The sequence below is a fragment of the Cynocephalus volans genome, chromosome 12 (assembly GCF_027409185.1).
Source record: "Cynocephalus volans isolate mCynVol1 chromosome 12, mCynVol1.pri, whole genome shotgun sequence".
In the NCBI taxonomy this organism is placed as follows: Eukaryota; Metazoa; Chordata; class Mammalia; order Dermoptera; family Cynocephalidae; genus Cynocephalus; species Cynocephalus volans.
The window spans coordinates 82,440,161-82,456,862 of record NC_084471.1 but is presented as its reverse complement, the minus strand read 5'-3'; the positions used below and the strand labels follow the sequence as shown (position 1 = coordinate 82,456,862).

General features: G+C 41.5%; 1 protein-coding gene across 2 annotated transcripts in view; it reads right to left on the bottom strand.

Moving 5' to 3' along the window:
- DENND5B (DENN domain containing 5B) overlaps window positions 1-8,492 on the bottom strand; it is a 193,362-nt gene extending 184,870 nt beyond the window's left edge. For both annotated transcript variants that reach the window (XM_063075274.1, XM_063075275.1), the window contains exon 1: window positions 8,366-8,492. In XM_063075274.1, the coding sequence (XP_062931344.1) occupies window positions 8,366-8,492 (127 nt within the window). The remainder of the gene's footprint in view (window positions 1-8,365) is intronic.
- Between the last annotated feature and the right edge of the window lie 8,210 nt (window positions 8,493-16,702).

Sequence of the window (16,702 nt, the reverse complement as noted above, 5' to 3'; positions counted from 1 at the left end):
AAACAAGAAGGACGGAGGTCCTGCTGTCTAGGAGCCAACAATCTAATGGGGAAGATTGACATTAAAAAGTAAACAGTGTTCTAATACCAAGGTCAAGGGTAAGGATCCCCATACCAGCCAGCCATCAAGAAAAAAGGTAAACAAACACATTTACAAAATATTGTCAGGTACTGATAAATGCTATGAGGAAAATAAAGCAGGGTGACTGACAAGAGTGGGACAGGGAAGGGAGGACGGCCTGGGAAGGCCTCTCCAAGTAGGTAACTGGCACAGATACCTGAATGATGAGAAAAGCCAATCTTGCAAAGATCTGTGGCTGCACTGTTCAATAGAGTAGAACTGAACACTTGAAATGTGCCTAGTCCAAATTGTGGTATGCTAAAAGTGTAAAATACACACTGGATTTTGAGGATTTAGTAAGAAAAAAAGAATATAAAAATTTCATAATCTATATAATCATGCTGAAATAATATTTTGAATATGTTGTGTTAAATAAAATATATCATTAAAATTACTATCACCTGTTTCTTTTTACCTTTTTGAATGCAGGTCCTAGAAAATTTAAAATTACAAAAATGTCTCACAATATATTTCCACTGGACAATGCTGACCTAGGGGAAGAGGGTTTCGAGGAGAGCACAGGTGATGAACAGACCATGAGACAAGAAGCAGTTTGCTTTGTTTAAGGACCTGCAAGAAAACCAATATAGCTGGAAAGAGTGAACCAATTAGTCAGAAAAAGTTGGAAAGGTAAGCAGAAACCAGATCATAAAGAGCTCTGTAAACCAGGTTAAAAAGTTTGAATCTTAATCTAAATACAAAAGAAGCTACTGGAGAACAATTTAAGTAGAAAAAAAATTATCCCAAGATCTCATTGACTATTATTTGAAGAAAAGGCTGTATCATCCATACTATATCAATAATCTAGCAATTATCCAATATGGTAATTTCAAACAGGGGCCCCTGTGTCCCTAAGAGTCCACGTAGATAATCATTGGGAGTCCATGAATTAATATTAACATTTCAAAAAGCTTATTAAAAATTGTAGCTTTCCTGTAAAGTGAACCACACAAATTGATTTTCCCTTTCCTTGTGTCTGAAATCATAATTACTTAATCGGTTCTCATGGTGTATGTGTTATATATCAGTTCTCCTGTTCTATGGCATTTAGGATTAACTTTTTTTTTTTTTTGTAGTGGACTTTCCTAATAAGATTTATTTGTAGTGACTTGATTCATTCCACCAACCACACAAATTTTAAATAATTTTTCATCATAAAAGTAATACAGGACATAGTAAATGCACACATATATGCATGCATCTATACATACATACATACCTGATACAGAAAGTTATTAAATTAAAAAACAAACAAGGATTAACTTTTTAAAAAACAGAAACATTTCATTTTTTTACTAAAAAACTATTTCAGACTCCAGGGGGTGGTAAGCTGGGAAATCATTCATCTCATTTAATCCTTTTTGAGACAGATGAGAACACTGATGCCCATGGCTGTCGTAAGTGACAGGGCAGGACTGGAATCTCAGCTTCTGACTATGCATCCGGCTCTAACTACTATACTCACTGCCCTCCATGGTTTCACAAACAACCATACATTCCTTTTAAAAACTATAAACCCACCTAAGGACAAGTAACATTTAATGCTAAGAAAAGACAGATGATAAAACCCAGTAAAAAAAACAAAAAAAGCAGAGGTTAAAAAAGTGAAAAGTGGTATTTTTATTTATGTAGTAAAAGCCTTATATTTATATAGTAACATCTTTATAAATATCATTGATAGAAACAAAAGTAACATCAAATATTCTAATTTTTTGATGAATTAATGAAGGAATGTATGCAAGAGACATTATCAGTGCTGGCCATAAAAAAGACAAGGTAGGTCAAGTCATAAAGGAGCTGACCAGTAGTACCTCCCTTAATGTGTTTCCTATATAGAGGAGTTAAAAGATAATCTTGTTTGACTACAAGGTTAGCCATTTGGGATCTGACTACCGGTAAATTTTACAATGATACAGTATGTGTTATAAAGAAGGCAGCAAATGTAGTGGTTATTGGCATGGATGGATCATGTCAGACAGACTCAATCCACATTTCTCACTTACTTTATGAACCTGAGTAAAGTACTTAAACTCTAGCCTCAGTTTCTTCATCTGTAAAACAAATAAAATAGTGCCTACCCCCTAAGGTTGTTGTCAGCATTGAACGAGGTGATGACTATAAAGCATTCAGCATAGTGCCTGGCATGTGGAAAGCACTGTAAAAATGTTAGTTTTTGTATTACTGCTACTCAAATGTAGACTCTTACAGAATACTGACTGTACCTATATATTCCACCACCTGGCATACTATAAGCATTTAACGTTAAATAATTAATACAAAATGTAATAGGCAGCTATGGCTTTACCAAAAACAAAATTTAGATCATTATTAAATCAAAGTGTTAAGAACCTGGGCATATAGCACATTTCCTAAACATCTTGCATAGGAACTATTTCTATCCTCTGGTAAATTATAGGAGAAGAAAATGTTTTCTTCCATATGGATCTTCATGGAAATTATAATTAACAATGCATTATATTCTAGACATTTACTTTTATTACTTCAAGAGTGTCTGTGACAAACACTGGAAATAAAAGCAAAGGGATATGCTCAGGAATCTCACAACAGTCTATCTTAATACCTCAGCAATAGGCAGAACTTCCAATCCTCTAGCCTCCTTTATCTCTCCCCATCCCCTTCTCTTTCCCTTTCTCTTACTTTTTTCTCCTCCCCCAAAGACACATTTGGCTGTCCTCCTTACCTCTATGGTCTTCTCATTACTCTATGCTGATATGTCTTGCATTAACAAAATGGAGCATATGTCTGAGCCCTGGGGTTACCACAGGGAGTTTAGCTGCATTCACTACTGGGCCAATTTCACTATAGAGTTTTATTTCCAGTAGATTTTTTAAACTAAGTTATCACTATACCACAGCAAAGAGACCTTGAATCTTCTTTGGTTTTATTAGAATGGAGCTGATCCTTGTCTTACTCCTTCCCCAGCCCCCCAATTACCAGGCCAGACTTTCCAAATGTCCAATAATAACTCACTTTGGACCAAGGATGTCAACAACGCTAACAACCGAGGCACTACCAATGGCATCAGATCAGTGCAGCTCCTATCCCACCTAAGCCTCTACACCTGGCCACTGTTTTTAAAGACACACTTTAGCGCAGTCTTTACTAAGCCATTCAGTCTGCAATAAGAGCAAGCCTGAAATGCTTGCTGAACTCAAGTCAAGCTCACCTTTTTTCTGAGTTTAAATAAAACTATGGGTTACTGTGTACTAGAACCACGACGCATTAGTCAGGTGTCTACTGTTGGTCAATTTTGATCTGAGAGGACCCTTAATCTCTGTCTCGGTTTGTTCACTGCAAACAATGTCTAAGGTCCCTTTCAGAATTATGGTGGCATAACAGTCTGTCAGTCTCAAATATATTTTATACATATTTTAATTTAGATCATGGTCTCCCTGCCTCTAAACTTTTCTGGAAACCACACCCAACACAACCAAAGCTAAAAATAGCAAGAGACACCAAGGAAGAGATCTAAACAAAGGTCTGTGGCAGGGAACTCATCCATCAGACTTCAGCTGCTATTAGCAGGTCTGAATCCAGGCAACAATGGGAACACTTTAAGAATATTCTGGTCATCGCACAATTTGTAGACTCATATATAAACTTATATTCATTCACTTATTAAGTCAAGTTACATGTATTCCTACAGATAGGTCTTAAAGGAAATGAGAGCCATAAAAGAAAATTTCAAAATGATGTCTGCCTTCCTTTACATCAACTAACTGCATGCACAATTAACCTCCACTTTAAACCTCCTTTCTTCTATATGCAATAAAGAATCCCATTTTGTAAACTTTTTCTTACCTTTAGCATTTAAAGAAAATTTTTGTTTAAGGATAAAGCACATCTTGAAAACATATAGTGAGTAGGAGAAGCACAACAGCTCAGATGTGGCAGAGAAAGTACAGTGATACCAGTACATCAGATACATGTGGACATCCCATAACTTTCTAGGTCCTCCATTTAAAAATATCTTTATATACTGTTTTCGTCCGTTTTGTGTTGATATAACAGAATTACCTGAGACTGGGTAATTTATAAAGGAAAGAGGTTTATTTGGCTTACGATTCTGGGACAGCTGCATCTGGCACGGGCCTCAGGCTGCTTCTACTCATGATGGAAAGTGGCAGGCAGCTGGCGGGTACAAGCAGATCACATGGCAAGAGAAAGCAAGAGAGAGAGAGAAGGTGCCAGGGTCTTTTTTTTTTTTTTTTTTTTTTTTTGCAACGAGCTCTCGTGGGAACTAATAGAGTGAGAACTCACTCATTAATCCCCCCGCCCCCAGGGAGAGCATTAATCCATTCATGAGGGATCCGCCCCCATGACTCAATCAGTTTCCAACACTGCCACATTGGAGATATAATTTCCACATGAGTTTTGGAGGGGACAACACACCCAAACTCCATCATATACATATATTTTAAATTATTGTCAGCTATTAAGAGATCTATTTATTTAAGATAAAGAGCCTTTTCCACTGTTATTAAAGCTGGGTTTTACTGGGAGTAGTTTCTTTTCTTTCTTTCTTTCTTTTTTAAAAGATGACCGGTAAGGGGATCTCAACCCTTGGCTTGGTGTTGTCAACACCACGCTCAGCCAGTGAGCTAACCGGCCATCCCTATATAGGATCCGAACCCGTGGCCTTGGTGTTATCAGCACCGCACTCTCCTGAGTGAGCCACGGGCCGGGCCATACTGGGAGTAGTTTCTAAAAAACAATCTGAAGCTTTGATAACTCTTATTGTAAGATCTTATTTAATTGTTACTTCATCATATGGTATGTGTCCTTAATTTGATTTCAACATCCCACCATCTGCACAGTGCAGATTCTAGGAACATGCATATGTTAAGAAAAAGTCTATGAAGCAACTGGTAGAATTTATATTTAATAGAAGTCAATTAAGACCTTCTACAGGCAGGGTGACTACTTGCTAAGAAACAGTGTGATAAAAATAGATCAGTTCCAGAAAAGCAAAATAGAAACTTAACTATCAACTTTGAAATTAATGCAGCAAAACAGAAACAACCTTCTGACGAATTTGCCTAACACAGTTTCCTGATGCCCAAATGCAGCTCTATGGAAATCATGAAGAAGACTGTTAGCTAAGAACATGATACTACATTCTCCTGTTTTCCTCCCATCTCACTGTCCACACTACTTAATCTCCTTGGTTGTTTCCTCCTCCTCCTCCCAACCTCTGCATGTTGAAGTGCCCCCAGGACTCAATCCTTGAGACTCCTCTGTTTTCTATCTATACTCACTCCCTAGGTGATTTCATCGAATTTAATGGCTTTAAATTTATATCTACAGTCCAGACCTCTCCCAAGAGATGCTTTGTCTCCCTGATATCTCCATTTGAATGTCTAACAGGCACTTCAAACTTAAAACACTTTCCAAACTGAACTAATCTCCAGTCTGCTTCTCTATCAGTCTTCCTATCTCGGCAAATAGAGAAGCTTATCACTGTTCAGGCCAAAAATCTTGGAGCCATCTTTGATAACTTTGTTGGAAAAGGACTACCACATTCACAAAATTCATACATATTCACACAATTCATCAGCAAGTCCTGTTGGCTCTACCTTCAATATATACCCAGAATCTGACTCCTGATACTTCACCAAGTTGCCAACATCTCTCACCTCATATGGTAAAAGAGTCTCCTAACTGGTCTCCTGCCTTTACCCTTGCCCCTCTACCCTTGCTCCACGCGGCAGCCACAGCAATCCTTTTTAGAAGGTACATCAGATCGTCATTACTCTGCTCAAAACGTTCTAGTAGCTTCCCATCTCAGAGTAAAAGCCTAACAATTGTCTATGAGACCCTACACAATCTCCCCTACCTTTTCTCTATGATCTCACCTACTTCTCCCCCCTTGCCTTAGCTCCAGCCACACTGGCCTCCTTGCTATTACCTACATAAACTCGGCACTCACCCACCTCAGGGTCTTTTGCACTTGCTGTTTCCTCTGCCTGCAATGCTGTTCCCCAAGACAATCCATGTGGCTTGCTTCCTTGCCTCCTTCAGGGCTGTTCAAATGTCACTGTCTCTTTGAGGCCTTCCCTAACTACAACCCCACCACTGCTGGCATTCCCTTTACCCCACTTCCCTGCTTTATTTTTCCTCATAGCACTTATTAACATCTGGCAAACTACATGTTTTCATTATTTGTTTACACAAGAACGTAAGCTCCATGATGGCAGGGATTTTTGAATGCTTTATTCACAGCTGTCCCCAGTGCCAGAACACAGTCTACATAAATAGGCTTTCAAAACTATTTGTTGAATGAATGATACTGAAATATTACCAAACAAAATACATTATTGCCTGAATACACCAAGTACTACAGAGGAGCAGAAATCCCAATCACCCACACTCATGCACTGTATTGCAAAAAGAGAAACTATAGTTTGTTTCTAAAAAATGCATTAGAATCTAATTTTTTTTTTTTTACTGTTTATTATTGTGAGAGAAATGTGATAACCATTACACTACAGAAATCAGATTACTGTTTAGTTTGGTTAAAGCCATTTGCACTGTGCTTAAAGAGTCCCAGGTCACACCTATAAGGTGTTGTTTTAGCTTTAGTAGGCAAATGGATAAAGAAAATATACAGGCTTTTTCCTTTCATTAGTCACTGCTGACAGAAGGCCTCCAAGTGACCCTGGTGCCACAATTGTTTATGATGTTTAGGGATGAAGGAATCCTAAAAAAGTATAATAATCCCTTCACCAATTCCAAAAGAGGAATCTCTCCAAATCCCTCTGCAGACATTTTTTCTAACTTCATATCCCTCAACAAAGCCATTCTTAAAATGTACACGAAATCTTAGTTGAAGAGACAATGATTACATAATTACACATACACAACACTATCCCTCTTTTCCAAAAATTTTCAAACTAAAACTAGACTTATAGCTTTTGTTAAAAATACCTTGCTGTAAAGCTGACTTAATAAAAAGATAATCACTCACTTAGCTAAGACGTGGGTTGATGGGTACTGTATTTTAAGGCTGAACAGTTTTGTTTACTACTGTTTATTATTTAATACATTCTTTCCAGTCCCCCCAAAAGGAAAAGAGGAAAAATCCACACTGGTGCAATCAATAAGGAATGTTATGGCCAAAGGAAGCTGTTCTGAAAAGCTATGACCTAAGTGTTTAACACTGACACAGATAAAGTTCAGGCGGTAGATGTCACTTGTCTCACCCATTTAGCCAAAAAAAAAAAAAAAAAAATCAAGATTCAGATCCCACGGAGGCAAGCAAAGAGAAACAGGCGTGAAAAATGAAATCCGTCGTTTCTCGCGGCCTCTTCTCGACACTCCCCCGCCCCCCTTCATCCTGTCACGGCCCGTTTTCCCAGCGTCGGTTCCCCAGCTCAGCCCTGCACTGCGCCATCAAATGAGTCAAGAGGAGAGACCGGTGCCCCTGCAAGAAAACCCAGGCTGTGACACCTGGTGCGCCCAACTGAGGGGGAAATATCCAACAACTTAAATTCGGGAGCAGTGTAGGCAGGGTCAACAAAGCGTCCTGCCGGGTCCCTAACGTCCAAAGGTCCCCGCCAGCTCCCGTGACACTGCCAAATCGACAGGGTTCCAAAAGGTGATTCGACCGTCATCGCAGAACCCGAGGCGGTAGGCGGCGCAGACCGGGAACAGTCAAGGATGAAGTCCAACTAGCCTCCCGCCCTGCGCTCGCCCCACACGGCCACCACCGCCTCAGTGCGCGCGAATCCGGCCAGCAGCCGAGCGGTCGCCGACACCCTCTCTCCCGAGGGGGCCTGAGCGCCGCATCACGTGCTGGGGCCGAAACTTCGCAGCCGGGGCGGAGAGGGAGGGGGGTGGGACACCGGACCGCTGCGAGGCTGGGGAGTCAGCGCGTCCAGTGAGTCACGGGTGCCTCCGCGTGCAGCTCGGGCGAAGCGGCCGGCGAGTCTCCGTGCCCTCGGGCCCGCCCCTGCCACCGCGCCCGTTATTAATAACCCCGCGCCCGGGAGGTGAAAGCCCCCTGCGAGCGCCGTCGGCGGAGCGGCGCCCGCGGGCTCAGCAGCGCACCCTGCACGCGGAATAAATAACAATGTCATTAAATCGCCGCCCCAGCGCCCGGCCGGCCGGGAAACGGGAGACGCCGCCGGGAGCTGACTTTGTCTGGAGCCCGCCTCCCGCGCGTCGCCGCAGCGCCCTCCGCGCCTCTGAGGGGACCCCCCGCGCCGCCGCAGCCCGGCCTTACCCGCCAGCTCGTCGGGCTCCAGTCCGCTGTCCGCGTCGATCCCACACAGCACGAAGTAGTGCGCGAAGCGGCAGGCGGCCGGGGAGGAGCCCGAGCCCGGGCCGGGCGCCGCGCCGCTCCCGCTCATCCCGGCCCCTCGGCTCCTGCGGCGGCCGCCGCCGCCCGGGAAGGCTCGCTGTGGAGGCTGCGGTCTCCGCGCCCGTCCTAGGGCGACCCTGGCGCGCCCATGGCCGCGCAGCCGCCGCTCGCCACCGCAGCCTGGCTCCTCGCTCGGCGCCGGGAAGCGGCCGCGGGCTCGCGCTCAGTCGGTCGGAATCCCGGTCCGGGGTGGGGGAGGGGCGCGCAGGGGGAGTGTCGGCGTGCGCGGCTCGCGCCGCCGCAGCTGTGCTCGAGAGCGGGGAGCCGCGGCGTCTGGCGCCCGCCGGTCAGCTGAGCGGCGCTGGGCTTTGGGAGCGCCTGGCGGGCGGGGGCGCTGGGGACCCGCGCGTGGGGCGGACGAGGGTGAGGGCGCGCGCTTCGGCTATGTGTGCGCGCGCGCGCCCAGCGGGCTCGCGGGGGAGCGCCCGGCGCGGGCAGGATTCGTGCCCGTCAGCCTGAGCTGCGGCATCGGGGGCGACACCCCCACACCCCTCGTAGCCCTGGCCAGCCGCTAAGGGGGCTGGCCGCAGAGCCGGATTCTGTCTTCTGAAGGAGATGTTACCCATCCTGTTTTTAAATGCAGCTTTGGGGACCGTGAACACCTGCTGTGAGATGATTTCCCACAGCGGTCTGAACCATCATCTTTTAAACTGTGACTTGCGCAGGTGTCTATCTGATTTTAAATCCTAGTCCTTGAGTCCTTCCCCCAGCCCTCTCCCCCATTCACAAGCCATCCTTCTTCGGTGAATTGGTGCGAACTCAGCGGTGAGGGGGGAAAACACAAAACATCAATATCCACAAAGCGTTGAGGGTTCTAAAAAGACTGCAGTCGCCACCTACGTCCCTTCGTAACCCTGCCGTTTTCCAGGTCAGTGTAAAGTTGCCAAGGCGCTGCAGTTCTGTAGTCTGACATTATCGGCTTTCCCCGCAGGTACAATCAGAGGCTGATAAGGCAACGGGAATTAGACCGTGAACTCCGCTCCCCACGAGGGCATGGCGTTCTTACCCGCTCTCTCTTCTGACTTTCTGCCCTCTAGAAGGAGCTCACCATCCAGTTCTTACTCCTTTGAAAGATGAAGAACTGAATCCATTCCATCTCCACATGGCCATTCCCTACACACTATTCCCTCCCTGCTCCCTTCTTTTGGATTTGAATATTGGCGGGCAGGGAGGCATTGTGCATACCACTGGTAGACACACAAGCGAAACTTCCAGGCAGGTGGACTGAGAGAACCTCAATTATTTAACTGAATACTGTTCTTTCTGGAAGATATGTGTGCATGGCATACGTATTTAATGTAGCTTGTATCATCACTTTTTCTTTCTTCAATTTTTAAATGTAAGAAGAATCTAGAAATCAGGGTGAGCCACAGCCTGGGTAATTGACCTTTAGCTCCAACTGCACCCTGCCCTTTTCCTTCAAAACACTTGTAATGACTTTTCTGTGTCTTCTTAGCTGAGTTGTAAGCACAGGGCAGGAGTCACACCCTCTGGTTCATCATATTTCCAGTATGTAGCAGAACCCTGAGCCCACCTAGTCCCTCAATTTATATTTGAGTGAATGAATGAGGGGTGGTTATCTAAGTAGTAACAGATTGTTGATTATACTAGGAAAGTACACAAACTTTAATATCTGTAACATATTTATGAACATATGTTTATTTACTGCTATACAATTATTGCTTTTCCTCACATACTTTTCCTTATAAATGCACAAAGCAATTTTACTAGTAAGGAAGGGAGGGAGTGGCTGGGTGTGGATGTGTTCCTCCTAAATATCTTTGGTGGTAACTTCTTGCAGAATATTTGATAGATTCCAGGCTAATCAAACAAAACACAATAGAAAACGAATTTACTGTTTGCACTAGCCAGGAGACATGTCACTTTTTGTTCATTTGAACAGTAACTGATTTATGAGCTTGTAAGCCCTGTATTAATGTTTTTAAGATGAAAAAATAGAATGAAGCACCAACAAACAGAATGCATTCAGTTATAATATATAAATCTCATCAAAATAGACAAAATTACTAAAATCTTTCCTAAGCTTTCAAGGGAATAGTCACACATTACAAGATTAAACACTAATTTGAAAATATCTGAGTACTTTTCTAATTATCATTTGAGAACGTGACACTGTGTAGGTATATTCTGCATTAAGCTGCAATGAAACAAAGTTGAAAGGATAATCAAGAATTAGCTATGTATCATTGCATTTGTGTTCTCTAAAATAATGACATAAAAGTAGATTACCTAAGTGAACAAAAATGACTTAAAATACATCTTATAAAATATTTAAATTGTGTTGAGGAGGGGAGAGATCATATATTCTTCCCATGCTAAGACAGTCTTGTCAACACCATTCTTCACCACCACCATACCATCCAAACATGCACACAACCAAGAGAGAATGGATTGCTAGTGTAACTATTTAGAGCGCCCCAAACATTCATTGGACCACATTTTACTAGTAGTCGGGGTCAACATGTGCCACCAGGTTAGCAGTGCTCAGTGAATCCCTCATTCCTTTGTTTCCTACTCCAGGCATGCACGCCATTCTCTCCATTTGAGAGGGCTTTGGAGACAGAGATCATTTCTTAGATACTTAGAGCATTGCTTTCCATTCTGCTGTCGTTCCTTGTGCATGTGCTGCCTGAATAGAGAACCTGTAGTGGAGTCAATAATTCCAACTTTAACCTCTAAATAGCAAAAACATGCCAAACTGTCACAATCTTAACAAAATGAAATCTTGAGTGACATTTTCTTTTGGCAGGGTTTTAGATTTCTGGGAAAATCTTATACTGAAAGGTTATTTGGGAAATCAATAACCCTATTCCCTCATCATAATTTCAGAAAGGGGTTAGTTTATGCCAATAAAAGTTTGGTAGCAAAACAGCTGACTCATGATCTTGCATAAGTCTTTTTCTACCTTATATAATAACTCCAATATTATCACGAATCTCCTATATGTAACTCATTGTGCTAATGCTTTGGGAATATGAAGCTAAATAAGGCATGATCCTTCTTTTTCAGAAGTTTACAGTCTAGAAGGAAGAAACATGTTTTTAAAGAATAATTAAAATACCAAAAAGAGAATAATAAGTAAAATGTGGTATATTCCACATGACAAATTCAGAAATTGATATGAGATTCCGTGAGCAGAGGGATCAAATCTTGTTAAGAAAGCCTTTAAGATAATATGAGAGTAGTAATATTTGGGATGGGCTTTGCAAGAGAAATAGGATTTCACCAGGTAGAGATGGAAAGGAAGACATTCCAGGCACAGATGAAATTAACGGGGTATAAAAAGTGTATAGAGGACAGTAGTTCAGTTGCAGCTAGAGCATTAAAAAGATCCTTAAACGCCAGGCAAGGGGAGTTGGACCCACTTTCTTGAAATGCCTTGCTAATACCTGAAAGATTGTCTTAATTAGCTTTTTTTTCTTTTAAGTAAAGACTTTATATTTTTAGACAGTAGTTTTCGGTTCACAGTAAAATTGAGAGGAAGGTACAAAGATTTCCCACATACTCTTTGCCTCATAGCTAGCTTTCAGTGAGTTTACCACAGAATGTTTGAGATCAGGTAAGCCAGACCACTTATTTTACAAATAAAAATATCTAAGTCTCTCAGAATTTTGGTGATTTACCCAAACACACATTTTTAGTGAAAGAACCGGGAGCAAAGCCTAAAATATTTGACTGTAGGATATCTTAAAAAGGCCCTTTTAGTTCTAATGTCTGTAAGTCTATATAATCTCTTCACTTGACTTAATCTTTGTCCTGTATATTGTTTACAACTTTTCTGAGATCCTCGTTGGAATTTGATTACTATACTTTTTCTTTCTATAATGAAAAATTTTCAAATGTACAGAAAGACTAGAATAATGAGCATTTATATACACGTATACCCATAATCTAGTTTAAATATTAACATTTTGCCATTTTAATTTCACCTTATTGTTTTTACTGGAGTAAATGAGGCATGACATTTCATAACATTTTTCAACATTTTTATGATATCTGTTTGTCTTAACCAAAGTTTCACATGAATGTTTCTTTGCCTTCTCAATGAAATTGCCAGACTTTCTTTTCTCCCTTTACCTCATGTAAAATGTCCAACATTAGTTCCTATTCATCATTTATTTTCTTGCATTAGTTTTTTCAGTAATACTGTAGTAGATTCTTATGCAATTGTTTGCCTCCCTTCTTCTAAGGACCCCCTTTCTCTCATTCCCTTCAAATTGTCCTCTCAGGAGCTACAATGATATAGTATAACTTCACACACACATCTCCCACTCCCAACACAATCAATTGGTCTAGAGTAAAGTTCGTGGCCCAAGCTGGGCTAATGACCTAGTTCCCTGTGGTTTTTGGACTCAGGGCCCAGAGAGTTGAGGTGATCTATCTGCATGGCCAAGGTGGTAAACTGAAAAGCTCAGGAGATATCAGTGGTCATGTTTCTGTCATGTGAAGAAAGATAGTCTGCAGTGAGAGAGAATCAGGGGCTGGCTGGTTAGCTCAGTTGGTTAGAGCATAGTTTTATAACACCAAGGCTGAGGGTTTGCATCCCCATACTGGCCAGCCACCAAAAAAAGAATGAGAGAGGGAGAGAGGGGAATGAGGCTGACACTTAGAGCAGAGAAGAGATGGAGCAAGCACCTTGTATTGTTACCATGTATTTCATTTTCTGGCCTAATTCAAATTGGGATTTCAACACTTGTGGCCAAAATAACATATATGTGTGATTTGCGCTAAAAGATATTGATAGGAAGAATCTGGCAAAACCTTGGGGCAACCCCTGACTAAGGTGCATAGGACCACTCTAAGCATCTATCCAGTCCCAAGTTCAAAAGACTTCAAAAGAAGCTGTAATTCTGTGGAAGTTCTCAAGGGCTCTATCTAAATACATAAACCTATAAAAACTAATTATACCTTATCTACTTATTGAAATAATATCAAAACTATATTAAAAATACCATAAACTTATTTTTTCTCCTAGTGGTAAATTATATTTTGTGTTCAAAAATCTTAATGTTAAAATGTTTGCAATATATATCTGTCAAAAGACTTTTATCCAGAATTTTGAAGAACTCTTACAACTCAGTGATAAGACAACCCAATTTTTTAGATGGACAAAATATTTGAACAAACACTCCACAAAAGTAAATATACAAATGGCCAAAAAGCACAGGAAAAGATGCCCAACATCATTATTTCAACAGGTAGACATGGAAAGGATCAGGGGTGACTAAATCACATCAAGGAAGATAAAACCACAGAAAGATACCACTTCATATATACCAGAATGGTTAAAATTAAAAAGACTGACAATATCAAGTATTGAAGAAGATGTATATATTGCTGGTGGGAATGCAAAATGATATAACTTGGAAAATGATTTGGCAATTTGTTGTAAAATTAAATTTATATTTAATTTTATATAAATTAAATATATCCCAGCAAATTCTAATCCTATATATTTCCCTAGAGAAATGGAAACATGACCACAAAAAGACTTGTTCCCATAAATGTTCATAGCAGCTTTATTCATAATAGTCCCAAAATAAAAAGAACCCATGCTAGTTATTAATTTATTATCCTTCAGGTTTGGATCCACCCTTCTTTGCCCTGCTTTTTGATACCAGAGTCAGACCCTATAAACATATCTTCCCTACCAGCTGGTGCAGTATTAGGCTGTGTTAAACTGAGGGCCCCAGAGGGACACTACAAGATCATGTCAGCAGGAAGGCACTTCCGTTCTGGTTCTTCTCCCATATTTTCATACAATGCAGGTGCCTCTGCCTGGTAGCACTCATCTCCACAGTTTTTACTGACAAGTTCCAGCCACAGTCTCAGATCTTGCCCTTCCCACCCTCAGTGTATTTGTCCATTTCTGTTGCTTATAACAAAATACTTGAAACTGGGGGATTTATAAAAAAAGAAAAAATTTTTTGCTTACAGTTTCTGAGGCTGGGAAGTCCAAAGTCCATCTGGTGGTGGCGACAGTGACCCAGGGGTCTCACATGGTAAGATGGTGGAAGCAGAGAGAGCAGAGAAAGCAAAATAGAGAGAAAGACAGACTCTCCTCTTCTTTTAAAGCCCTAGAAACCACACTCCTGACCACCATTTTTAATCCATCCACTAAGTGCATGGTCCTACAATCCAATCACTTCCCCAAGGCCCCACCTTTCAATTATCATAATAGGATTTACCCCCCTCTTAACAGTCACAGTGGGATCTAAGTTTCTAATATATGAAACTTGGAGGACACAATTCAAAATTCAATGAGTTTTGGGGGGACATAATTCAATCCACTACAGTCAGGTTGCTACTACAGACAAGCTCCAAGTCACTCATATCATCTGGAAACCACAGGTCACCTGTGGGACAGCAAACTTGTCCTTTAGCAATTATTTTCACCACTGACACGTAGGCTCTGTGTTCCTATGGTAGTCATACTCTTCTCTAAAAAGTATGAATCAAAGCCTTGTGAGGAACAAGGGATCCTCTCCTAGGTCCTTGTTCCTTCAGGATCCACTCTCCCTCACCCTACATGCTGCTTCTAGATTCCTTGGAGTCCTCTTTCTCCTTTTGCTAGCTAACAATTAAACTAAATTTTCCTGCTCAAATTACTGCTCTCTCCTGACTGATATATAAACCAAATGTCCATCACCAGACAAATGGAGACATAAATTGGTGTACTCATACCGTGGAATACCACCAAGCAGTAAAGAGGAATGAACCAGTAATACATGCAGCAAGGTGGATGGATGACGGTCTAAAATGTGCTGAACAAAAGATGCCAGACACAAAGGAGTCTATGGTGTGCCATTATGTAAAATTCTAGAACGGGCAGGAAGCAGGCCATGGTTGCCTGGGGCCAGAGGTGGGGAATTGACTACAAAAGGGCACAAGGGGGGGGAGGGGTTGGGGATATAACAACTACAATTACTTGAAGTTGATACAACAAGCAAACAGAAAGGACATTGTTGCGGGGGAGGGAGGAGAGGGAGGAGGGAGGGAGGTTTTGGTAAGGGGCAACAATAATAACCACAATGTATATCGACAAAATAAAATTTAAAAAAAAAAGAAAGAAAGAAAAGGGCACAAGGGAACTTTCTGGAGTGATAGGAAAATTTTGTATCTTGATTATGGTGATGACTTCACAGAAGCATTTGTCAAAACCCATTGAATTGCACTCTATAAATGAGTACATTTTAATACCTATAAATTATACCTCAAACTATTTACAAATGATTTATGTTCATTTTCAATTGTATCCTACATTTCAAAACTTCTACTCATTTTAGTTGACAGACAAGTACTGATTCAAATTTTTGTAAAAATCTTTTTCAATTTTTATTTTCTTAGCTAGCATGTTTTCAAGCAGTTTGATGTGCTGGTGAAGGGGACAGCCATACTGCCTGCGTCCAAATCTCACTTCTTCTTTTAGTACCTATAAGACAATTTGCTTAATGTTACTCTATCTTTAATTTTCTTATTTGTACAATGGGGATCAAAATAGGGCTGTGGTGAAGTTCAAAACAGGTAATGCATCTAAGAGTGCTCAGCACAGTGCCTGGTACACAGAAAGCATTCAATACATGTCAGGTATTCTTTCTGTGTGCCAGGTACTGAGCTAAATATTGTAACATATAATATCACATTAATCGACTTTTGGTAGAAGTTACAGGATCTCAAGATCAGTGCTTGGATATTATAAATATTTGAAATTCTTAATGAATACTCCAAGAGGTACAGTGTGTCTTGGGTAGCACCTCAAAAAACAGCAGGGCATAACCAAGTATAATCAGACAGGGCCAAGGGATATGCCAGAACCTAGTCCCAGACCCACTGAATGAGGTATGATAAATACTGGGGTGGGGTAGGGTAGGGGGTAGGGGGTGCTGAACCTGTGCTGGTGCTGAAAGCTGAGGCTGAGCGTGGCAGTCAAACTTGGCATCCAAGGTGAGCCATGATCTCTAGATGGTGTCTATGCAGAAGGGCCCATAAGATTCAGTTGTTGCAACAGGTGACAGAAAGGAGGATCCAGTACATGTGGCATTCAGAAGTCTGGACAAGCAGTCAGCCTGAGGAAGTTTATCAAGGAGTCACAGGGTCTCCAGTTGGAATAAGAAATCAAAAGGGTAGAGTGGGATAAATTTTGTTCCCCCAAAAGATATGATCGAGTCCTAATCCCTG